This window comes from Aquarana catesbeiana, linkage group LG13 (assembly GCF_042186555.1).
Source record: "Aquarana catesbeiana isolate 2022-GZ linkage group LG13, ASM4218655v1, whole genome shotgun sequence".
Lineage (NCBI taxonomy): Eukaryota > Metazoa > Chordata > Amphibia > Anura > Ranidae > Aquarana > Aquarana catesbeiana.
The window spans coordinates 70,724,471-70,751,309 of NC_133336.1; the positions used below are offsets into that span (position 1 = coordinate 70,724,471).

Sequence of the window (26,839 nt, forward strand, 5' to 3'; positions counted from 1 at the left end):
AGATTCAATGTGTACTGGGTTGTGAAACTCATGAGCATTATAAAAAATATTATGTATATTATTGTTATTATTATTTAAATTATTTATTCTGCAAAAGACCTCTAAAGTTGATAGATGTCAGATAAATTTTTTTTAGGGGAATTTTTTTAACCAAATGCGTTTGGACCATTTACCAGCATATATTTATTTGACTCACAATTGGCACCTTACCAGCTCATCTGTCCCAATTAGCCTGTGAATCTGTTTAAATTGTTTTTGGACCTTCATCAAGTCATCTTATTCTAGTTCACTGATCTTAAAACAACATGACCCAAAGGTACAATGAGAATGCCAAACAATATTAGCATAAGATAATGAACAGTAAATCACCAAATTACCAGTATGGATTCTGTGATGAGATGTGTCTGTTGAAGAGGTCAGCTTGGGTCTATAAAAGTCCTTCTCCTAATCTGGTGACAATCATGCAATTTCTACAGATATATTCAGACAAGTACGAGCACACCATGTGTTTCACAGTCATAGATGTTACCAAGTTCTACTGAGCAACCAACTCATTAATCAGGAAGACAAAACAAAGAGTGTGGCTATAGCTGATTCATCTGAGTATAGCTGAATGGTTTCTATGGCTTATCTTACATTAGCAGCCCAATAAAGCCATTGATGTAAGTATCCCTCTAGTACCGAAGTATTATCCTAGTGCTGCACTAAACCAACGGCAATGTAACAATAAAATACAATGACCTGCACAGTGTTTTATATTTATAATACTTTTAAGCAGTTAACCTGTTGAAACCCAGTTCCAATATTCTAATGATTGCCTTTTACAGTGCAACCATTTACAACAAAAAGTTACAGTATGTGATCTTTGAATGGTAAGCAGTGCTGTAAAGGGTAGGAACAGGGCCCCTCATAGAAATCACGGGGCACCGTAAAGCCTACCTGATGGGGGCCCCTTCAGCTCCACCCCTGGTCTCACCCCTGGCCCCTCATCCAGCCCCACCCCTGGCCCCTCCCCAGACCCGCCTTGAAACAAAGTACAGGTTTATGTTCAAGTGATATTTATGTTTCTCCAGCCAGTTATAAGTTTGATTATCCAAAAGAAATACTGTGACGATACAAGAGATGGTCGGAGACTGCAGACACTGTACAGGAGATGGTCAGAGACTAGAGACATGATACAAGAGATGATCAGAGACTGCAGACATGATACAAGAGATCAATGCAGCCTCACCACTGCCCATCAATGCAGCCTCACTGTGCCATCAATGCAGTCTCACTGTGCCCATATGCAGCCTCAATGTGCTATCAATGCAGCCTCACTGTGCCCATCTGCAGTCTCCCTGTGCCCATTTGCAGCCTCATTGTGCCCATCTGCAGCCTCACTGTGCCCATCTGCATCCTCATCAGTGCCATCAATGCAGCCTCACTCTGCCATCAATGCAGCCTCACTGTGACCATCTGCAGCCTCACTGTGCCATCAATGAAGCCTCACTATGCCCATCTGCAGCCTCACTGTACCCATCTGCACCCTTACTGTGCCCATCTGCAGCCTCGCCAATACCTTGATTACACAGAGCGGGTATTTCCCGCAGTGTCATGGAGCTGGGGTCTGAACTGTTCGGCACCATCCACTCACTGTAACAAAGCCCCGCCTCCTAGACCGTGATAGACGGAACATGGATTCAATTTCCCACCATTGGATCAGTGTTCCGTCCAGCACGGTCTAGGAGGCTGGGCTTTGTTACAGTGAGTGGACGGCCAGCGAACAGTTCAGACCCCAGCTCCATGACACAGCGGGAGATTCCCCATGAATGAGTGGAGAGAAATAAATCACTCCGCCAGGGAAGGCAGGCTGGGACTTGAGCCAGCACTGACATGCGGAGCGGCCGCGGAAGTGACATTCAGCCGAAACACACGAAATAGTCCCTTCCCACACACCCACAAGAACATCTACAGACCCAGAAAGTTAAAAAACCTGCAGATAAGTTGGAGCAGAGAGGAAGGGGGGGAGGGGCGCTGGTTGAAGACATTTTTTTTTTGTTCTGCATGCATTCTTCTCTGTCAGATTACCCAGGTTCCCCTGCTGGCCGGGCCTGGTAAAACAGGGCCAGTTGTACTGGCTTATCAGCAGCCCTGGGTAGGAAAGATAGATACTGTGCCAGATCTTCCAAAGATTTCAGTTTCAGCATTTCTGTGTTAAATTTAAAGTGACTTTGCACTAAAATAGCAAGGTCTGCTTATTTTTTATGAGCCCTTTTGTCCTGCTAAAATGCTGGATTAAACTGCAAAAAAAAAACTCTGTTGGGGGAACAAAATAGCTGTTATGCTTTTCCCTGGTTTATGCCCGTGACATCATCCTATGGCAAGATCCCAGGGAATGCTGAGTAGACCAAATCTTGCAGGAAGATGATCATGCACTATGCTGGAGCGTCTTCTCCCCAGATCTGGCCCACACCAAATAAGCAGACCTTGCTTGGAGTGCAGATACTTATGGGAGGAAATGTTTTAAAGGATCCTTTTGCCAATGTTAGCAGAAATACAGTACCTTCTAAATAGAAACAATTCAGCTTATAAGCGCCTAACCAGTGTGTACAGACCAAAAATCTGTACCTGTTTTCTTTTCCATATCGTACAGGCTAATGTATCCTGTAGAAATCTTCTCTGCAGGGATGCCAGTCCTGATGCCTCCTGATGCTGAAATTTTGGTGTTGCAATGGTTAATAGCTTCGGGTCTTTGGGCTGAACTGCATTGGAGTCTGGCGTGAACCCTCCCCTTCCCTCATCTTCCGACAAGAAAAAATCTTTCACTATTTACACTAAAGGTAGTATGATCTCTGAAACTGGAAGAGTTACATATAGTTGGTAAGGCTGAAAAAAGATACCAGTCCATCCAGTTCCACCTGTGGTGTGTGAGTGTGCTTGTGTTTATGTCAATAGTACATCGTATATCTCTGCATGCTTCTCTGCATGCTGTGATCGTTAAGGTGCCCACCTAATAGTTTTTTGAAACTATCTACACTACCTACTGATACCGCTGCTTGTGGAAGAGAATTCTACATCCGTACTGCTCTGACATTAAAGAACCCTCTATGCAGTTTAAAGTGATTGTAAAGTTTGTTTTTTTCCTATAAAAATAATAAACATGTTATACTTACCTGCTCTGTTGCAGTGGATTTGCACAGAAAAGCCCGGATCTTCCTCTTCTCAGGTCCCTCTTCTGTGATCCTGGCCCCTTCCTCCTGTTCAGTGCCCCCACAGCAAGCAGCTTGCTATGGGGGCACCCAAGCAGAGTCACAGCTTCCTGTGTCCATTCAGACACGAAGCCTTGACCCAGCCCTGCCCCCTCTCTCCCGATTGGCTAGCTGACTTTGATTGACAGCAGTGGGAGCCAATGGCGCCACTGCTGTGTCTCAGCCAATCAGGAAGGAGAATCTTGGAAGGCTGAGATACTCGTGGACATCGCTGGACAGAGAGGGACCTCAGGTAAGTGTTAGGGGGGCTGAAGGCGGCTGCTGCACACAGAAAAACCTTCTGACTTTACAATTCCTTTAAGGTTAAACCGCTTCTCTTCCAATTTCAGTGAATGGCCGGCTTTTAAATTCCCTTTCACTGAAAAGTTTTTTCCCTATACTAGGGTCACCAGTATGATATTTGTACATCGCTATCATATCCCCTCTCAAGCGTCTCTTCTCCAGAGAGAATAAATTCAATGCTTGTAGTTTTTCCCCGTAGCTAAGATCCTCCAGTCCCTTTATTAGTTTTGTTGCCCTTCTCTGGACTCTCTACAGTTCCAGCACATCCTTCCTGAGGACTGGTGCCCAGAACCGGACGGCATACTCCAGGTGCGGATGGACCAGAGTATTGTAGAGTGGGAGAGGATTCTGTAAATCGTCCAAATCTCGCCTATTAAGAGATCTGGCTACATTCTGTGTAAACAACAAAATAACTCTTCTCAATGGAGAAGGAAAGCAGATCCCCATCAGACCATCTCTAATGCAGTTCTGCCTGAGTACTCAAAGCTATTAACCATCACAGCAAAAGTTCAGTGCCAGGAAGAGAACCGGGCATACTGCAGAGAAGATTTCTACAGGTTCCAGCAGCCTGCAAAATGTGTAACATACTTCAATGAAGGTAAGTTAGGTCACTGAAGCTGTAGAGAAAAAAAAAATAGCTACACTTCAGCTTCAAGCACTGCATTAGATACAAAGACAGAATTAGTACCTGATATGTTGCAAGCAACCCCAGGGAGACACCTCCTCAGAGTTCTGTGTCCCTTTAAACAGTTCTTTAGCAGAGGTCCCCTAACAGATTCTCTTTAAAGTGTTAACAGTCGAAACATAAATCTGAAGATGGAAAATATTTTTAAAAATCTACACTGCTGTGGTTATATATGTATTACATTTAGACATAGCAGGAGTCTACTAATGGAGTGTCAATATGTAATCTTTGAAAGGAAAATGATTATTTAATTTCATACCACGCTCAAATATATAAATAATTTTGGAAATATAAAAATGCAAATAAATGTATAAAAAAGTGTAGAAAGTGCCATCTTCTACAAGTTTAGGCAAACATCCTACTCACCAGATTCATCAGACACCCATGACAGGTGTCAGATAAGCAGAAAGATGTATCGAGATGTATCCACCCATATAGACAACTCTCGCCAGCGATGTAAAGATGTAACCACCGATGCAGACACCTCTCATCAGCGATGTAGCCAGATGGTGTTTATAAGTAAAGGAGAAAATAACTCCTCATAGTGTAACTTGTAGCCATTTATTCATAAAAATTTGTTCCAGTAAAAAAAGCACATAAAATGGAGCCGGTACGCCAAGCTGCGTTCCACCTGCGCTCCAGCACAATGGCGAAAGTGACGTATCACGTATTGCGCAAACCGGCGCGTTTTGTCAGCATGTCTGACATCATCAGGGGTCATGTGATCGGACCCGTCACTTCCTCCGAACATAATTTATACAGTCATGGTGAATTGGATATCCAATCCACTCCAATCCTCACTAAACAACTCCAAATAAGGAGTCAAAAGTTTACATAATTTACCTACACATTAGTGGTCTAATTGTTTTTAGGATTATTTGTTAAAAAATATTAAATTTGAAAAACGTATAAAAATATATATTGAATCCATTATTGCACGCCCTCTATTGGTACTCCACAGGTAATGGTCCAAAAGAAAAAAGGAGAAAGCGGAACATGATCTGATGAGAGTGCCATCTTGTGGAAAAAAATGGCACTACTTGGATGGTAATCAATATACTAAATACATCAAATAAAATTACACAAAATGGAGGGTAAGACATGATTGGAACTCCATGACAATTACAAATTTGAAATGTAACAATTCAAATCAATGTCTATGTTGATACCAGCAGGATATAAAGTATTTAATTGATAAACCCATTCTGTTTCATTTTGGACACTTTTTGTCTCATACACCCCCCCCCTCTAATGTGGCATAATCCTATCAATCCCACAAAAAGTGGCCAAACTTGGTTCCTGGCTGTGCTAGATCTTAAAATGATTGGACAGGCTGTGTTTCGTAAACCTATTTTTTATGTTATTCAAATGCTCCTTTAGTCTGACCCCCAATTTTCTGGTTGTGCGTCCCACATACTGGAGCTCACGCGGACAGGAGATCAGGTAGGTAACATGGGTGGAATCACAAGAAATGAATTACGGTTACTTGAAGAGCTAAAGGTCTGTACCTTCCTCTTAATTATATTGGTTGTCCTACACGCCTTACATCTCTTAGAGTGTTGAATCAAGGAAAGTACAGATCCTTTTGGGAGGGTTGTAGACATTTGGTGAAAGTCCAATTCCTAAAATAGGGGCCCTGTGATAGATGAATTTGGGTTGCTTTGGGAGAAGACTGGCTAGAGTGTTGTCCCTCAAAAGTATGGGCCAATGTTTTTTAATGACATATTCTAGAGATTTGTAATCCCTGCTAAAATCCGCCAGGAATGCTAAGTTGTTCTTATTATCATAGGATCTCTTTGGCTCGTTCCCCAATAGGTCCCATCAGTCTAAATGTTGTACTTGTGTCTGGATGGATGTTAAAACATCTTCGCTATAGCCCTTCTCTTTAAATTTGTTCGCCACCACCTCTGATTGTAGGGCATAATCCTCAACATTGGTACAATTATGCCAAATGCGCATAAATTGTCCTTTGGGGATCGCCCCCAACCATTTTTGGTGGTGGCAACTGGCTGTTGGTATATAACCATTTCTATCAGTTTCCTTTAAAAATGTTTTTGTAATGATACAACTGCTGGACTTGGTGAGTACCAAATTCAGGAAACTTATCTGGTGTAAATTCCATGCTCCGGTGAATCTTAGCCCATATTCATTGATGTTTATTTGGGTAAGGAAGTCAGACAGTTTTTCCATACTGTCATTCCAGAGGATGACAATAACATAAATGTACCGTTTGTACAAAATCACCTCTGGAATGTGTCCAAGGAATATGACCTGTTCTTCCCAAGGGCTCAGTAAAAGGTTGGCTACACTGGGGGAATATTTAGCCCCCATAGCTACGCCTTTGATCTGGTTAAAATATGCGCCCTCATGCCAAAAATAATTGTTGGTCATAGCTAAGTCCAATAGAGAAATAATACATTTCTTCTGTCGAGTCTTAAGAGTTGTATGTGTATCTAAAGCCTTCCTTGTGGTGGCAATGACATCACCATGTTTGAGGCTAGTATACAATGATTCCACATCAATGGTGACAAGTACTGTGTCATTCATGATGGGAATATCCTGCAATATATTCATCAAACATTTACTATCCCTAATGCCGCGTACACACGGGCGGACTTTTCGACCAGACTGGTCTGACAGACTTTCCAGCGAACTTTCGACGGACTTTTGACGGACTTCCGACGGACTTTCTAACGAACGGACTTGCCTACACACGATCACACCAAAGTCCGATGGATTCGTACGTAATGACGTACACCAGACTAAAATAAGGAAATTGATAGCCAGTAGCCAATAGCTGCCCTAGCGTCGTTTTTTGTCCGTCGGGCTAGCATACAGACGAGCGGATTTCTGGGTCCAGCGAATTTACGACGTAAAGATTTGAAGCCTGTTCCAAATCTAAAGTCCGTCAGATTTGTGACTGGAAAAGTCCGCTGAAGGTCCGGTGAAGCCCACACACAATCGGATTGTCCACCGGATTTGGACCGTCGGCGTCCGTCAGACCAGTCCGGTCGAAAAGTCTGACCGTGTGTACGCCCCATTAGATATGAAGGGCAGGCTTGAACTATGGGCTGCAGGAAATGTGATGAGACCAACTTACAGGAGACCAACCCCCTCTCCTACAGGAGAGGGGGTTTGTCTCATCACAGAGGCCCATATGGCCCCAGGGGAGGGCAAGGGGGTCAATGGCATCAACCATGGGCCCCATACCATGGAGGACCTCCGGGGAGTTGGTACCCACCGGAACCACCCAGTTGGCAAGAGTGGGAGGCCCCTCATTGGCAACAACAGAGTCCCCCACGAGACGCCCCAGAGAAAGAACAGGGGGGAGAAAGAACAAAAAGAAATAGGGATCATTAGTCAGAGGAATTTTCAATCCTAATGATGACGTTTTTACTACAAACGAACTTAAGAGTTTTAGAACTCTGTCTGAAATATGCACCAGATAGAGGTTTAGATCTACCAGCTCCCAAAAATCCACAAGGATAGTCAGTCTGTGTCCGCCTGGGAGACCCATATTGAGTGGTATTAATTCCATTTTCGCCAGGGTGGGAGAGTACATAGACTATTTCCTGCAGCCATAGGTGTGCGCAGCCTCTTGCATTAGGGTGTGCACCCCAAAGCTCAAATACATATGCATGTGTATATGTACTGATGGTGTCAACAGGGCAGTGGACAGTGTCAGTAGTTTTATTTTTATTCTTTTTAAATTATTTTATTTTGTAACATTTTTTTTTTTTGGATGAAATATCAGTGGTCTAAACAGGGGGGAATATGCACCACACAAGGCGATTAGGGTGTGCCCAGGCACACCTGGCACACCCTGTGCGCACGCCTATGCCTGCAGCCCATAGTTCAAGCCTGCCCTTCATATCTTAGGGATAGTAAACATTTGATGAGTATATTGCAGGATATTCCCATCATGGATGACGCGGTACTTTATATCCTGCTGGTATCAACATAGACATCGATTTGAATTGTTACATTTCAAATTTTTAACTGACATGTCCTACCCTCCGTTTTGTGTAATTTTTTTTGTATTTAGTACATTGATTACCATCCAAGTAGTGCCATTTTTTTCCACAAGATGGCACTCTCATTGGATTATGTTCCTCTTTTGTCTTTTTTCTTTTGGACCATTACCTGTGGCGTACCAATAGAGAGCGTGCAATGAAGGATCCAAATATATATTTTAATACGTTTTTCAAATTTAATATTTTTTAACATATAATCCTAGAAACAATTAGACCACTAATGTGTAGGTAAATTATGTACATTTTTGACTCCTTATTTGGAGTTGTTTGGTGAGGACTGGAGTAGAGTGGATATCCAGTTCACCATGGCTGTATAAATTATGTCGGAGGAAGTTACGAGTCCGATCACATGACCTCTGATGACGTCAGACGTGCTGACGAAACGAGTCGGGTTATGCAATACGTGATACGTCACTTCTGCCATTGTGCTGGAGCGCAGGTGGAACACAGATTGGTGTACCGGCTCCATTTTATGTGCTTTTTTTACTAGAACAAATTTTTATGAATAAATGGCTACAAGTTACGCTATGAGGAGTTCTTTTCTCCTTTACTTAAAAACACAGTCTGGCTACATCGCTGATGAGAGGTGTCGGCATTGGTGGTTACATCTTTACATCGCTGGCGAGAGGCATCGATATGGATGGATACATCTTGATATATCTTTCTGCTTATCTGACACCTGTCATAGTGAGTGGGATTCGTCAGTGGTAGCTGTTTTTTTTTTTTTTTTTTGGACTTTGTTGAAAATTTATGTTCACATTTGAACATTATTTGACCACACTTTTTTATACACTTATTTGCATTTTTATATTTTCAATATTATTTATATATTTGAGCTCGGTGTGAAATTAATTATTAATTTTCCTTTCACTATTTGACCTTTGGTTATACTATGAGCTGCTCTATATTTGGTTACATGTATAATTGTGGTGTCCAGGGTGCGTGGCTTAGAGGTTTGCCACCTTTATTTACACAATATGTAATCTTTATTGGGTGGAAAATCAAGCTTACCATGTGGCTGGTTTTTCACAGCAGTATATTGATAAAACACTCATGAACCAGTGATATATAAACAGACAAAGTAGAAAGGGCACTCCAGATAGATTGCAAGTTCTAGCAAACTTCACGGTGCTAACAATCAAAGTAAAGGTCTGCCAAGGGTAAAAAATCATTGAAAATTGCTCGGGCCTACAGTCTACTGGGGTCTTATTAAATGTTGTTTTCAGTTTGTAATACACGAAAAGAACATCACATCATCATCACAATCAGGGCACCTCATGTCTATAGTTTTCTGCTATCTTTTTGTTGTTGGGCATCAATTCAATAGCATTGCTTTTTCTGTGATATTCCTTCTTTGCTGGTTTACTTGGAAATATTCTATAAGAGTCCCAGTTTTTTTTATGGGGTGATTGGGTTGTTCATTTTGCCATGGCAAAATAGATTTAAAGTGAACCTATTAGCTAGTAGCGCCCTGTAAAGAAACATGGTGTATATTTATGTTTTTTGCAGGCGGAAAGTGAAATCTTTGCTGTTTTAAATGTCTCGGAGCACTGGTACAATTACATTATACAGGATCCAGCAGGTGACATGCTACCTGACACACCCAAAGGTATCAGGCAGCAGGTAGGTACGCATTGTTTCTTTGCAGGGCACTGCCTAAAGTTGCTGATACTGCTGACAGGGTCATTTTAAACTAAAACCTATGGTGACAACATATGAAGATAGCCATTGCTTACATCTTGTACTGAAAATTGCAGTTCCCCATATATCATGCTTACCCATTGCCTTTTGTACTTTCAGAATTACTGTCTTGGAAGAAGTTTGCAGATTAAAAGCTTTTTGGGTTGATTTACTAAATATGTAAACAGAAAGAACACTTTTCAGATACAAATTTTAAAACAACACAATAAACCCTATATACTAAAGGTAAATAAACCATCTCTTTGCAAGGGAAGTTCCACTTTGCAGGGATATTTTCCCCAGAGCTTAGTGAATAAAGTGAAGTTCTGCTGACTTCTATCATCCAATCACATGCAAGCAAAAATATGTTGGTTTGTTTTTTATTTGTTATTCACTTTGCAATAGAAGTTGCATTTTGTAAGGGATTTTCCCCACAGCTTCAGCAATGCCACCACAGCTAGTGAATGTGGTGACATTGCATTTTACCAATAATACCCAATTGTGCAAGGAAAATAAAAAATAATATTTTGCTTGCATGTGATTGGATGATGGAAGTCAGCAGAACTTCAGCTCACTAAACTCACTAAACTCTGGGGAAATTTTCCCTGCAAAAGCATACCTTCCCTTGTAAAGGGAATGGTCAATTTGTCTTTAGTATATAATAGTTTATTACCCTCACTAAACTCAATTCACAGGAAAAGCTTTCACTAATCAAGTGATATAAAAATAATGGTGAAAAAGCTCACAAGTCACTCCAACTAGCTCCCTTTCATAATATGACCTCTACATAGAAATGAAGTCATCTCTCTCCGCCCGCTCCACGTCACCACTCTTCCGCTCTCACAGCCGGGCCACTTCAATGTGGGAGCAATGTGCGGCAGGGAGCAGAGAGATGACATCATCTCTCACTGCCCACCACACATCAGCGCTCTTCCGCCATCACAGCGCGGGCCACTTCAATGTCGGAGGTGTGGAGGAGAGCAGAGAGATTACATCATCTCTCACCGCCCGCCCCGCATCTCCGCTCTCCTGCCCTCACTAAATGGACCAGTGCTGCCAGCCTGCCACCAATGCAGTGACAATGTACATTTGGTGGCACTGGCTGGCATGGCAAGTGACAATCCACATCAGTTGGCAAGTGACAACCCACATCTAGTGGCAGGTGACATAGCAAGTGACAATCTGCTAATGATGGCAGCTGACATGGCAAGTGACAATCCATATCAGGTGGCAGGTGACGTGGCAAGTGACAATGTGCAAATGGTGGCAAGTGACGTGGAAAGTGACAATGTGCAAATGGTGGCAAGCGACAATGTGCAAATGGTGGCAAGTGACGTGGCAAGTCACAAACTGCAAATGGTGGCAAGTGACAATCTGCAAATGGTGGCAAGTGACAATCTGCAAATGGTGGCAGGTGACGTGACAAGTGATGTGGCAAGTGACAACCTGCAAATGGTGGCAGGTGACGTGGCAAGTGACAATCTGCAAATGGTGGCAGCTGACGTGGCAAGTGACAATCCATATCAGGTGGCAGGTGACGTGGCAAGTGACAATGTGCAAATGGTGGCAAGTGACGTGGAAAGTGACAATGTGCAAATGGTGGCAAGTGACAATGTGCAAATGGTGACAAGTGACGTGGCAAGTCACAAACTGCAAATGGTGGCAAGTGACAATCTGCAAATGGTGGCAAGTGACAATCTGCAAATGGTGGCAGGTGACGTGACAAGTGATGTGGCAAGTGACAATCTGCAAATGGTGGCAGATGACGTGGCAAGTGACAATCTGCAAATGGTGGCAGGTGACGTGGCAATTGACAATTGTGGTGGAGATTTTGCAGTCTATATTTATATCTTCAGGGGAACTCTCTAATAAAAGGACTATTTTTTGTGATATCAGGTTGAGCCCAGCTTAGATTTTTCCTGGTTCTCAAAAGCTGTTGAATGTTTTAGGCAGGTGATAATTCACCACCTGGTTGGGGGGTCTTTTGACATGCTAATTTCAGAATTGGCTATATTGAGATCAAACAGAGTTAACTGGTTTGAGGCAGACTCAGAGGCACCAGAGAGTCTAATGTTTAAGCATGATGTTTAACTGGGCTTGAAATTACAGCCAATCAGAAGTTGAGGCAACTTAACCAATGTACCTTAGGCTTCAGGGGCAGCCAATCAGGATTCAGTGCCACTTCTGAACCAATGAGGTGACCCTGAGTTCTGATTGGTGGGAGTGGGTTCTAACAACATAAAACAAAAAACCTAGAGATGCTAGTTCTCTTGGGCTTACAGTCTAGATGGAAGATGGCCACACATAAGACCTCTCTATACAATGTATCTGTATTATCTCTTATGTCTCTTTTCTTCCCTAACTTTTTCTATTGTAGGATTTTGCCTTAATACATTATTAAACTCTTGATAGCATTATAGCAATATTTATAGCAATATTTATTATCATTGGTAACATTGTTGTTTTTAAGGTTGTATCATTTATGTTACAGTTGCTAATCTCATATTAATACAAGTTTCTTTTCTGTACAATAGTAAGTTTAAATAAATTAGATTGTTACCCTTTTCGCACAGGTTTTATTCGTCCTTAATTTCATGGTTGATTCATATATAGATAAAAGGTTTTAATCACTTATGTATCATTAAGTATATAAGTGAGGTAGGTATAAATATAGCCTTGTCACAATCCACATCTGGAGGCAGGCGACATGGCAAGTGACAATTCACATCCAGTGGCAGGTGACAGTGGCAAGTTAAAAAGCTGCATCTGGTGGCAGGAGATGTGGCAAGTGACACGCCCAGGGTTCCCACTGATTGTGCATTATGGTGAGTTGAACCACTTCATTATATATTAGAATGTAACGATAGAAACAATGCGCTTCAATCACCCTGACACCATATCAACCATGGTGCCATGATGATTGAAATGCCAACACCAGCCTTTGCCAGCAAAAAATTGCTTACCACCGGCATGACCCACCCCCACCCCCACCCCCAGCCTGCAAAAAGGTTTTTTAACTGATGCTATGACTACATACACCACATTGCCAAAAGTATTAGGCCGCCTGCCTTTCCATGCACATGAACTTTAAGACTCCCCAGTCTTGGTCAGTAGGGTTCAATATTGAGGTAGCCCAAGCTTTACAGCTATAACAGCTTTAACTCTTCTGGGAAAGCTGTCCACAAGGTTTAGGAGTGTGTCTATGGGAATGTTTGACCATTCTTCCAAAAGCACATTTTGTGAGGTCAGGCACTGATGTTGGTCCAGAAGTTCTGGCTCGCAGTCTCCGCTCTAATTCATCCCAAAGGTGTTCTATCGGGTTGAAGTCAGGACTCTGTGCAAGCCAGTCAAGTTCCCCATGCCATAATCCCCCCTCCACCAAATGATTTGGACCCGTGCACCAAGCAAGGTCCATAAAGACACGAATGAGTGAATTTGGTGTGGAGGAACTTGACTGGCCTGTACAGAGTCCCAACCTCAACCCAATAGAAACACCTTTGGGGTGAATTAGACCAGATACTGTGAGCCAGGCCTTCTTGTCCAACATCAGTGCCTGACCTGACAAATGTGCTTCTGGACGAATGGTCAAACATTCCCATAAACACACTTCTAAACCTTGTGGGCAGCCTTCCCAGAAGAGTTGAAGCTGTTAAAGCTGCAAACTCAATATTGAACCCTTTGGACTAAGACTGGGATGCTATTAAAATTCATGTGCGTGTAAAGGTAGGTGACCCAATTGACTTGCACAGTTTAGGAGATATTCAGTATATGCGCTGCTGCCGATGTCATCGGCGCATGCACACTGAAGAAACCGCCTGCTGGTGCCATTTCTTCAGGGCTCAGCCCGTGACCGGCGACTCCTGCTCACATGCGTGGGAGTGACCTCACCACGGCTCCGGCCAATCACAGCGTCGGAGCCGTGAACCCGGAAGTAACTCCGGTGGAAGATGTTCGCCGTTTACTCGGAGTGCCGATGCCGATTCGGGGCATCATTCTGAGGTAAGTATTTCATAATGAGCTAGAATGCGATGCATTCTAGCTCATTATGCCTTTGTCTTGCAGGGTTTGTTTTTTTGTTTATCGGAGGTTTACAATCTCTTTAAGGACCAATAAATTGCTGCTGCTGCTTCTGCTTGGTCCCATTCTTTTGGAGACAAATAAAGAAATGATGACAAAGGGATTTTTTTATGTTTACGTTGATGTATTTCTAGGAAGATAATAGAACTCCTTTAAAAAAACACGCCAAAATCGCACATAAAAACGCGCAAAAAAAGGATGTAAAAACGCTCAAAGACACTCATGCAGCCTAAAAGTTATCTTGTAAGCAGCGCTACTGTTTATGTCTGGGGGCAACATCCCTTCCTTTATAAATTGTTTAGATTTAAATGTACTAACAAATTGTAATCTCTTTTTACTAATAATGTATTGCTAATAATGCATCCCTTGATAAAGAAGCGTGTTCATGCACATGTATTAATAAGCTTACTAATTATTCCACCCTAAAGTTAAACTCCAGGCAGATATAAACAAAACAAATAATTGCAGCTCTGCAATCGTTAATACATCATTAAATGTATTTTGTAATTGTAAGAAATGTAAGTGCCTGAATTTGACCCCCTACATCGCATTATGTATTTCAAAACCTGTAATTGAAAAAAAAAGAATGGTTATTTGTCTAAGTAAAAGATAACACAAAAGATTTTGACCATAAAAAATGTAGTCTGTTAGCAACTGCTATAGGAAAAAAAGAAAAAATACATGGTAATGCCACTGAATGACTATCTTACTAATCCAAAATAAACCTGTTGCATATCAGAACTTCCAATCTGCATAGGTGTTAGGCTGTGTTTACACTGTGTCGCCAGACTTTGAAGACGCCCCACACAGCGCGACTTTAGCGGCGCTTGCAAACGACTTCTTTAATAGAAGTCAATGCAAGCCGTTCGGAAGTCGCCCCCAAGTAGTACAGGAACCTTTTTCTAAGTTGGAGCGACTCAACGGTTCCATTGCACTGAATGGAGCGCGACTTGTCAGGCGATTAGGTCGCCTAACAAGTCACCCCAGTGTGAACCGAGCCTTAGGGTCTGTGAGCCATAAAGTACTAAGACTCCATTTACACCATGTCTTTTGGGCAACAGGCATCCCGCGATTCTGTTTGTGTGATTTTACCGCGATATGTCAGGAAACGCTGCCTGCAAAACGAAAAACGCCATGGCGTAAATGGAGCCTTAAAGCGGAGCTCCACCCAAAAAAGGAAGCTCTGCTTGTCTGCCTCCTCCCCCCTCCGCTGCCACATTTGACACCTTTTGGGGGAGCGGGTGCCTGATTTTGACTTATAAGATCTGTTTACTTATAAGACTTCCATATATTCTAGAGCACAGGAGCGCAACTATAAAATCCTTACCTGGTGCTATTGGTGCTCTACTACTCTACACAAAATAGACCCATCGATTCCGATGTTTGCAGGCCCCAGGTACTATGACTCATATCTGGAGTATCTGCCCTCTCATAACTCCTTTCTTGGACAAAATACTTCACCTCTACTATGATTTAGTTGGGGACAGAATCATTCATTCTCCTCTTTTTACTCTGAAATCAGTGGTGCCTGAATCCTCTAAACAAAATGTAAAAAGTCTTCTCCGACACTTCTTGACTTCCGCACATACTGTGATCGCTAGGGCATGGCATAAACCACAGGCTCCGTCCTTTGTGGAGTGGGCCCGTGAGATGGACTCCATTTGCTATTAGGATCTGATCTCCTTGGAAACAGATAAAACTGAAGATTACACTCTTACATGGTCGGTTGGGAATCACTTCCAACATTCCTCTAAATTTGCCCCTTACCTCTGATTTCCCTGTCATAATACTTGCCATAATTTTTTGGATACCCAACTTCTTTCTTCCTCATAGTGCTTGGGTTTTGCATTTTCCTTTCCTTCTCTCTACATTCTTTGATTCTACAATATGACTTTTCTTTCTTATCCACGTTTTCTGGATGCTAAACACCCATCAGGAATTCCACATGCTTGTCTGGTCACAGTCATATTATTGTTACCTGTCCGCCCAAGAGAGGTATTTCTACTCCTCTCCGTGTGAATGCCTTTTCATGTTTTCTGTTTTTGGCATATGACATATTTTAGAGGCTTCATACTGAACATTTGTTTGACTCTTGACTGTCTCATTACCCACCTACTATGGCAGTTATATTTCGTTGTTATTTACCCAGTGGGGAATTACCCTGTTATCTTTTGTTATGCTTTATGTACCAGCAAATGTTACAAAAAAAAATGTAATGAACCGGAATTAAACATAAAATATATCCTCCCAAGAAAACACATATATCTCAGATATATTCAGTTCCCCAAATCTATATCCAATTCATATATAGCTATAAAGGCTGTTAATTGTTCTGTTTAATTTCTGTTTATTGGCTGTTCTATGAACCCTAAGCTTAAATCTATGCTTTCAAGAAATGTTGTCCATCATTCATTCATTGGTTACAGAATCAATGCGTCCATGAAGCCTTCATAACATGCTCCATAACACACAGGGAATCTATAGTTTCGAACAATAATGTCAAAAATGGGTGTGGCCTGGAGTGGCATGCAGTAGGACGATGGTGACCTGAGCTCCGCCAGCCGATATCCTTAACGACTCATCCTGGGACCAGATCACTCGCAATCTACCCGTTTTTGACTGCCTGCACACCCAGTGCCCTCAGGGAACATGTTCAAACAAAAAAAAGGCACTGAAGCAGCTGCCAAATTGGACAAATACAGCCGAAAAGAACATGACCTCCAGGAGCAAGATGGTGGCGCCACGCTGGGAGAGGGGACAGCTGCAGGGGCCAACACAACTTGATGCTATTACTGCCTGCCAGGAAGCCATAATGTCCTGCCAAACCACCCTGACTGCCAGGATTGAGGAAGTAAAGGTGAACATTTCTCTGGTAAGGCAGAACTTCCAGAAACTGAGGGACAGAGTCAAGGACACAGAAACTCGGCTGAGCACTGTGGAGGATTCCCTCCCCCCTACAGAATACTACAGAAAGCATGCAGCTGCAAGTAAATCAATTGCTACAGAAGCAAGACAAAATGGAGAACAGGCTTAGAAGGAGCAATCTGAGATTCATCGGACTGCCTGAGGGAGAAGAGGGAGCAGACCCCTCCTCATTCTTGGAGCAACTCCTGTGCACCACGTATGGTAAGGAGGCTTTTTCCCCCACATTTGTTGTTGAACGGGCCCACCGCATGTCTGGGAGACCACCCCCGGTCAGGGCCCCACCGCGCACCTTCATTGCAAAATTTCTTAACTATAGAGACCAGGACACTATATTGCGCTTGAGTAGAGAGAGGAGAAATATTCCCCATGGTAACAAGATGATCGCGATTTTCCTGGATTTTTCTGCTGAGGTCCAGCGCAAACGCAAAAGTTTCAGAGAAGCTAAAAGACGCTCTGTATTAAACACATCAAATATGCCATGCTTTTCCCAACATAATATTTTCATATTCATTCACGGGAGTAAAATGTGTACTCATACCTAATTTTTTGTATTAGCGACTGTTTCTCTTGTGCTGTTGCTAGATGACCCGAGTAGTACACTGGGAAAAACATAATATTCCAGTTGGTTGAGAACCATGTCATAAAGAATGGGCAGTAAAAGTTCTTGTATGTGATCTTTACTATCTGTGTGGTTCCAACCCAAGAGGATGAAACTGATAAGATTATCAGAAAGCCCCAGATGACTTTAAGGAAAGTTGACGTACAAGACTGACATCGAGATTTCTCATGATTTTCCTGTTGATTCTCTTGGTTTGATTGTCCTCCTTCTCCACCTAAAAAAGAACAGCAAAAAAGTACCATAAACATTTGTTTTTATTTCACTTCTTCCTTCCTATGTTAAAGTGTAACTATACATAAAATAAAGAATGACATATCAGCCTGTCACTAAAATTAAAACATATGTATAACCAAAACTTTTTTTAAGCTTTGAATAGAGTAGAAAGTCCTGGCCGGTTACTTTTGAGCTTTCTGGATACCATTTGGAAAATTTCCCTTTACTTGCTGTCCCAGTTATATGAATATTTCCATGATATATATATATATATATATATATATATATATATATATATATATATATATATATATATATATATATATAGATATCTAAACAGTATGTTTTACATAGGGCAGCCATATTTTCTCATTGGTATAAATTTCCTCACTGTTGTTCAATAACTGTGATTCCTGGTAGCCATCTTAAGAGTGGAATCTTTTCTGTGTGAGAATAGGTTCACTTTAGTGTGAATAACAACATACTAGAGCGAGAACTATACTTTAAACTAGCATTTCTCAACATTTTTAATACAGATGAACCCTTTAAATAATTTTCATGTTACAGGGAACCCTTGCCAAATTATTGCATTTCTAGATTTCACGGCACATTGTAAGTTGTCAGTAAGTTGTAAGCTTAATAATATATGAAAGTATAAAGAATAGTGTATCTAGCATATTTGGCACCCAGAGCAGATAGTTGTTTCAGTAACAATCATAAATTAGAACAAATAATAATAATGGCCAGAAAAAAAAAAAAAACATTAGTTGTGAAAATTGTAGTACCCCTTCTATTGGGAAAAGAACCCTTTATAGTATTTGTCAGTGAGAAAAAGACACTTTAACACTGCTGACAGTAGGAACCCCCCCCCCTCCTATTACACCTGGCTAAATATATAATTATATCAATGGTTAGTAGGATTTAGAAATCCTTCATTTCCCAAGGAACCCTTTTCAACCACTGGAAGAACCCCGTGGTTTCATGGAACCCTGATTGAGAAACCCTGTTTTAAACAATGGGTAAAATGTGTTTCCTTCACTGGACTTTGGTGGTCATTTAGAAGACACTACTATCATGGAACAAAATACTGGACCGCACCCCAGAAACTCAATAAGAACACATTTCAACATTAGTAGATATGCCTACCTAAATTAGGAACTATACAGAAAATCCCCACTCAAAACTACAGGTGAAACTAGAAAGGCTGTAATGATGTAACATGGCCAACTACATTGTTAATCGTAATATTGTATAGGAATCGTTGCAATCAATAGTAGACTTTCAGCCTAATATTAGCAAATTAGCTGCAAATGTTTACAAGGAGACAAAAGGAGGTGCAGCCAAATGATTATAAAAGCAGAAGGAGTCACAATCAGACCAGTCATTTTCTATCTGATAGAAATCTCCCTTGAAGTGTACAGCGCCTTGAAAAAGTACACAAAGTGGCACATAATTGTGAAATGGAAGGAAAATGATAAATGCTTTTAAATTTTGTTTTACAAATATCTGAAAAATGTGGCGTGCATTTTTATTCAGCCCTCTTTACTCTGATACCCCTAACTAAAATCTAAAACCAATTGCCTTCAGAAGTCATCTAATTAGTAAATAGAGTCAAGAGGCCCATGGTAACTCTGGAGGAGCTGCAGAGATCCACAGCTCAGGTGGGAGAATCTGTCCACAGGACAACTATTAGTCGTGCATTTCACAAATCTGGCCTTTATGGAAGAGTGGCAATAAGATAGCCATTGTTGAAAGAAAGCCATAAGAAGTCCTGTTTGCAGCTCAAGAGAAGCCAGGTGGGGGACACAGCAAACATGTGGAAGAAGGTGCTCTGGTCAGATGAGAGCAAAATGTAACTTTTTGGTCTAAAAGTAAAACACTATGTGTGGCAGAAAACTAACACTGCATATCAACCCTGAACACACCATCCCCACTGTGAAACATGGTGGTTGTAGCATCATGTTGTGGGGATGCTTTTCTTCAGCAGGGACAGGGAAGCTGGTCAGAGTTGATGGGAAGATGGATAGAGCCAAATACAGGCAATCTTAGAAGAAACCCTGTTAAAATCTGCAAAAGACTTGGAACTGGGGCGGAGGTTCACCTTCCAGCAGGACAACGACCCTAAACATACAGCCATAGCTACAATGGAATGGTTTAGATCAAAGAATATTCATTTGCTAGAATGGCCCAGTCAAAGTCCAGACTTAATCCAATTGAGAATCTGTGGCAAGACTTGAAAATTGCTGTTCACAAAAGCTCTCCATCCAATCTGACAGCTTGAGATATTTTGCAAAGAAGAATGGGCAAATATGTTACTCTCTAGATGTGCAAAGCTGGTACAGACATACCCAAAAAGACTTGTAGCTGTAATTGCAACGAAAGGTGGTTCTACAAAGTATTGACACAGGGGCGCTGAATACAAATGCACGCCACACTTTTCACCTATCTATTTGTAAAAAAAAATTTAAAACCATTTATCATTTTCCTTCCACTTCACAATTATGTGCCACTTTGTGTAGGTCTATCAAGTAAAATCCCCCAAAAAATCAATTCCGTTTTTGGTTGTAACATGACAAAATGTGGAAAATTTCAAAGGGTGCGAATACTTTTTCAAGGCACTTTATGTGAAGTCAGTTGCTAGTATTGTATAGAGGGGAAAGTGTTGAAACACTGTCAAGTACTGCTGTCTGTGCCCTGCTGTGAAGATTCAGCCTCTCTATTTGTCTTGATAACCATTGTCAAAATACAAAGAGTGATGGGAAATTTCAATTTTTACCATTGTTACCAGAAAAGGACTACAGGGCAAATGTTACAGTGGAAATTTTGAAGAGTTTTTCACTTGTTTCCTGTTGTTTGTCCAGGTCAGGAAGTGATGCTAAATCTGCTCAACAGGGCACAGACAGCATAAAACAAAAACAACAAAAAAATAACTAGACAGATTTTATTCCTTACTAAAAACAAAAAAAAATGTTTTGGCCCTACCTACTGTATATTTCTATGTATGCACCCTGATCATTTTGGTTCTAGAAAACGTGAAAATGGAAATCATAATGTTACAGCAGCCTATGACATTAGTAAAACTATGACAGTCAGATCCTCATATATCAAAGTGGCAGTAATTGCCTTGAGAAATTGGGGGGGGGGGGATATATGCATTTAAATGTGATTGTACTTACATTTTGATAAATTAGGATATTAAAATGACTCTGTAAAAAAAAAAAATCCCCAAAAAGGGTTACATGCAAAAGATTAAAGTTAATATTTACCCTTCCCTCTGACCACATCTCGAAACACCACTAATGTAAAAAAAAAATCCTTCCTTAAAGTGCTGCAAGGAAATCAATAATTCTGTGAGTGTCTCTTTTTTTGCAAGCAGCTCTGTTTGAGGGTGTTTTTAATGACAGGGTCACTTTAATTAATATCCTGGCAAAGGGGATGAGTGACCTGGCATAGTTTGGATTGCTGGATGTTGGACGAACTTGACGGAAAGTGTGCAAAGCCCAAACACTGTACCTACCTCCACTGAAGTCTTTAGGAGCTGAATCATGTTATTGTTTTGTGGTCTTTTTGAGGCTAATTAGAAAGCTTTGTTAAAAAAGGGCATGGGTAGCTGGGTACTGCCATGTACCAATGCAAAAAAAACAATTAAAACACTGCTCAACGGGAAGCAGATCTTTTCACTTCAATACAGGACACTTATACCCCCTTCCTGCTCAGACCAATTTTTAGCTTTCAGTGCTCTCACATTTTGAATGACAATTACGCAGTCATGCTACATTGTACCCAAACAAAAATGTTATTTTTTCACACAAACAGAGCTTTCTTTTGGTGGTATTTAATCACCACTGGTTTTTTAGTTTTTGCGATATAAGCAAAGGTTTTTTAAAGATTTTAGCTTCTATTATAAAATTTTGCAAATAAGTAATTTTTCTTCATAAATTTGGGCCAAAATTTATACTGCTACATATCTTTGGTAAAAATAGCCCACATTAGTGTATATTATTTAGTCTGTGTGAAAGTTATAGAGTCTACAAGCTATGGTGCCAATCATTGAAAATTGATCACACCTGATGTACTGATGGCCTATCTCATTTCTTGAGAAACTGACAAGCCAGGACAGTACAAATTCCCCCTAAATTCCCCCTTTTTGGAAAGCAGACAATCCAAGGTATTTAGTAAGAAGCATATTGAGTTTTTTTTAAGTTGTAATTTTTTTCCCACAATTTTTTTTTTTAACACAAAATTGTCTTATTAACAAGTTATTTCTCACACACAGCATATGCATACTTCCAATTACAAAATGCATTCTGCTACTCTGCTACTCCACAAAATGCATTCTGCTACTCCTCCTGAGTATGGCAATACCACATATGTGAGACTTTTACACAGCCTGGCCACATACAGAGGCCCAACATCAAAGTAGTACCTCCAGGCATTCTAGGAGCATAAATTACACATCTACTGTAATTTCATGATGACCTATCACACTTTTGAAGGCCCTGGAGCACCAGGACAAAATGACCCTATTTGCATTATGAGTCTTTTTAACATGTCATTTTTTTCCACAAGTTTTTGGAAAACGTGGAAAGAAAATGAAAACATATTTTTTTTACACAAAGTTGTCCATTTATACGATATTTCTAACGCATTGCATGTACATAGCAAAAATTGCACCCCAAAATACATTCTGTTACTCCTCCTGAGAATGGCGATACTGCATTTGTGAGACTTTTACATAGCCTGGTCACATACAAAGGCCCAACATCCAAGTAGCACCTCCAGGTGTTCTAGGAGCATAAATTACACATCTAATTTCATGACGACCTATCACACTTCTTAAGGCCCTGGAGCACCAAGAAAATGGAAACGCCCACAAAATGACCACATTTTGGAAAGCAAACACCCCAACGTATATTCTATGAAATATTATGAGTCTTTTGAACATGTAATTTTTTTCCACAAGTTTTTGAAAAAATGTGGAAAGAAAATGAAAACATTTTTTTTTTGTACACAAAGTTGTCAATTTATACGATCTTTCTAACACATAGCATGTACTTAGCAGAAATTAGACCCCAAAATACATTCTGCTACACTTCCTGAGTATGGCAATACCACATATGTGAGACTTTTACACAGCCTGGCCACATACAGAGGCCCAACATCCAAGTAGCCACCTTCAGGCGTTCTAGAAGCATACATTATACATCTCATTTCCTGACAACCTATTGCATTTTTGAAGGCCCTTCATATTTTTAACACAAAGCATGTACATAACAATTACACCCCAAAATACATTCTGCTGCGCAAAGGGTAAACAAAAGATTACCTGTGGTTTTAATAGTGCAGTGTTCCACAGAGTAGAGCATTGGTCCAGGCAGCAGGCAGGGATGTGGACAGCGACAGCAAAAGCAATCGTCAAGGCTGCAGGCAGGAATACTGTCCATAGTCGGTACAGGCAGCGGGCAGAGATACTGTCAGCACAGCCAAAGCATTGGTCCAGGTAGCAGGCAGAGATGTGGTCAGCAGCAGCAAAAGGAATCATCCAGGCAGCAATACTGTCCATAGTCAGTACAGGCAGTAGGCAGAGATATGGTCAATACAGCCAAAGTATTGGGCCAGGCAGCAGAAAGGAACATGGTCCATAAAGTCCTGGGTCATTACAGGCAGTGATATGATCAGCACAGCCAAAGTATTGGTCCAGGCAGCAAGAAGGACCATCAAGCTTAGGGCCTCTGTCAGAAACGAATGGTCACAGGGGTGGAGGCTTCTCCCACCCAAATCTCTTTCAAGCCTCCGACTCCAGACCCTGTTCTGGGAAACACTATTTTGAAGTCCCTCACATATATGAGACCCCTGTGTACTAAAGTAGAAGGAACAAAGATCAGTCCAAGTGGCAGGCAAAAAAAACACCGTCAGTTAACAGGCCGTAGTCAGTGCATGTGGAAGCCAGAAATGTGGTTTAAAACGGCAGGCAAAGGCATAGTCGGTAAACAGGCCAGGGTCGGTTAACGTGAAAGGTAGAAACGTGGTAGCAGGCAAATGATCCACACAGGTATTTGAAATGGGGAACTATAAGGGGAACTAATATCTTATGGATGTGTGATACCTTCTGAAGCATTCTCTGATGCATAGGCCAGGTTGGGAGGGACATTTGGGACAATGATAACTAGTGTCTCTTCTAACTACTCCTCTGCTGCATACACATTTATTTTGGAGTCCTCTTCCTGATTCTGTGGGGGGAATGTTATCAGGAAATTGTTGCTCATGAAGTCGACTCACACAATCAGATCCTGGGATGGGTCCTTGCTGGTAGATCAGGGCAGTGACAATATCTTCAATATATTTGAGGTAGGTGCTGGGTTGGCTTTCTGTTGACTTTCGATAGGCAGACATGACATACAAACTATACATGGCAATATAGATGAGATAAAATGCAACTTTTTTATACCATGAAACGGGATTGTCGTGTTAATAAATATAGTTGTAGCATCTGATCACTTAAATCCACCCCCCCCCCTGGAACTAATTATAATCTTGGACACATTTAGGTTTTACAATGGGGCCACGTCGTCTGTGAATCTACACCAAGGTGTCATTGTGGATGGTGGACATGAGGTAAACATCTCTCCTGTCCCTTCACTTCACAGCCAACACTTCCTCATTCCTTAGACTTGCGGATTCCCCCTTTTTAGCCTTTTTGTTACAAAATTTTGTGGGAAGCCCTGGAGGTACCGCAGGCCAGGGTTTTTTTACGGGAAGGTGACGTAAAGAGACAAACTGATGTAATAATTGTCCACATACAGTATATATGATAGCTTTTTTTGAGCAGGGGGTATGCCAGGTCCCAGACAATTTTTTGGCTGCTTCTGATATGTTGGGCACTCAAGGGGCTGGAGCTGGGAGTCTTTGCCTTCATACACACGGAAGGCATACACTTATCCTGTGGCTCTTTTGCAAAGTTTATTTTGTTTTACCCCGTAACTGGCCCTCTTACTGGGAATATACTGCTTGAAGTGCAGCCGGCCAGTAAAGTGGATAAGGGATTAATCGACACAAATGTTCTGGTCTGGGACATACATTTCAGCAGATCGCTTGGAAAAATAATTTATTAGGGGGCGTATTTTATATAATTTATCGTGGTTGGGATTACCTTCTGGGAGGGCACTGCGCGTTGTTATTAAAATATAGGAAGCACATAATCATGTCATAACATGTCCTGGACATGACAACAGAATAAATAGGCATGTGGTGGATGGGGTGGGTGGTCCAGCAGGCATGCACTTAGTTTTCCTTTGTAAGCCCCATATTGAATGTAAGGCCCAAAAACAATTTTAACTCTTCTACTGCGAGACATCACCAATGAAACATACAGGCATAGGACAAATTGGGGTTAGAGGCAATAATTGCTCTGCAAAGAGATTTGTTTGGTCTATGATATACTTCAGCAGATCTTGTGGGAAAAACAAATAAAAATAATCTAATTGAGAAAAATTGGTAGTGTTGGGCTGCACACCTGGTGTTGCGGTGAAAGGGGGATCGTAGTTGACCCTGAGATGGAAGGCAGCCATAAGGGGCTTGCCAGGGCATCAGGAAGGTAGGTTTGGGCCCGGATTCTTCGGGTTTGGTGATGTTATTCCAGTGCTGGTACTGAGCTCCTCTTACTGGGGTCTAGCTCCATTTGTGTTGGAGCCGTTGGGGTGTATGGTGCTGCTGGTCATAGGCAGGTTTTCAAATCTTGTTGTTCTACTTATTCTTTTAAGATGGACTGTTTTCTCCTCTGATTTGGTCCCTAATTCACTACTCTCTACTGGCTCGAATTCTGAACCATAATTGGATGATGAGAGCTCCCCACTGCTCTCATCATCCGACATAGTAAGGATTGTATATGCCTCCTCAGGTGTAAAAAATCTTTTGGACATGGCAGCTGGTACCGATGGCCTGTGTGGCAGATCACTGATGGCAGTACTGACATCCTGTGTGACAGATCACTGATGGCAGTACTGATGGCCTGGTGACAGGACGCTATAGGCCAGACGGGATCTGGTTAACATAACTTAAAGGACAACATTATAAATACATATATACTTTCAATAATAGGATGGGGGGATGCCTTAAATCAGTACATGACTCTAGAGAGCAGTACATCACCCAGGATCCCTAGCTGGTTTGCTTACACTCCGTAGCCAACTAGGGATCTGTCATTTGCAACGGGAGCAGCAGAAGGGTAGCAATACCACATAGCGGGTCATTGTAGCAGCATTGAGTGTGTGGAAACATCATCGGGCAGCAGATCCTCTTGATTGACAATGATCTAAATTGCTGTATAATATGATTGACATTGGATTTACATCTGGGGATAATTTTCTTTTTTTAAAGGACTTTTTCACAATGTGGATGTTTTTATTTACTCTCAGAGAATGATGTGGGGATGAGACCTTTGTCAACTCAACATGGGGACAAGGTGACTTGCAAAGAGTTGAGATGGGGGACTTTACTAACACACTGGCTTCAAATAGTAAATATACATAATGCACTCACAATGGCATAAAATAATGATGACTACAAATGTCTCTTTCTCAAAACCAGGGGAATCAAGCTTGAGAAATAAGTAAAACTCCTCAAAACACATTGCCTGGTTACGCCAATGCTACCTGGATGCAGACCTTGCAGCTGGGCAGGTTGTTGATGTCAACTTTCTCTAGCTCAGAGGGCTCCAATGCCTCTGTGCATCCACAGACTAACCATGACATTCACTATGAGAAGGCACTATTGCACATCTTCTTGGAATGTTGAATGCTATACTCCCAATAAGTAAAACTCCTCAAAACACATTGCCTGGTTACGGCAATGCTACCTGGATGCAGACCTTGCAGCTGGGCAGGTTGTTGATGTCAACTTTCTCTAGCTCAGAGGGCTCCAATGCCTCTGTGCATCCACAGACTACTCATGAACATTCACTATGAGAAGGCAGTAATGCACATCTTCCTGGAATGTTGAACGCTATACTCCCAGTTCCTTGCATGTACAAATATTTGTCCGCATGGGTCATTCTGGTTTTCAGATCCCTACATCT

The 26,839-nt window shown here is 41.5% G+C and overlaps 1 protein-coding gene across 7 annotated transcripts in view; it reads right to left on the bottom strand.

Moving 5' to 3' along the window:
- Nucleotides 1-26,839, bottom strand: part of SLC35F4 (solute carrier family 35 member F4) — a 448,534-nt gene that overhangs the window by 63,283 nt on the left and 358,412 nt on the right. For all 7 annotated transcript variants that reach the window (XM_073609422.1, XM_073609423.1, XM_073609424.1 and 4 more), the window contains one exon: nucleotides 17,473-17,767. In XM_073609422.1, the coding sequence (XP_073465523.1) occupies nucleotides 17,473-17,767 (295 nt within the window). The remainder of the gene's footprint in view (nucleotides 1-17,472; nucleotides 17,768-26,839) is intronic.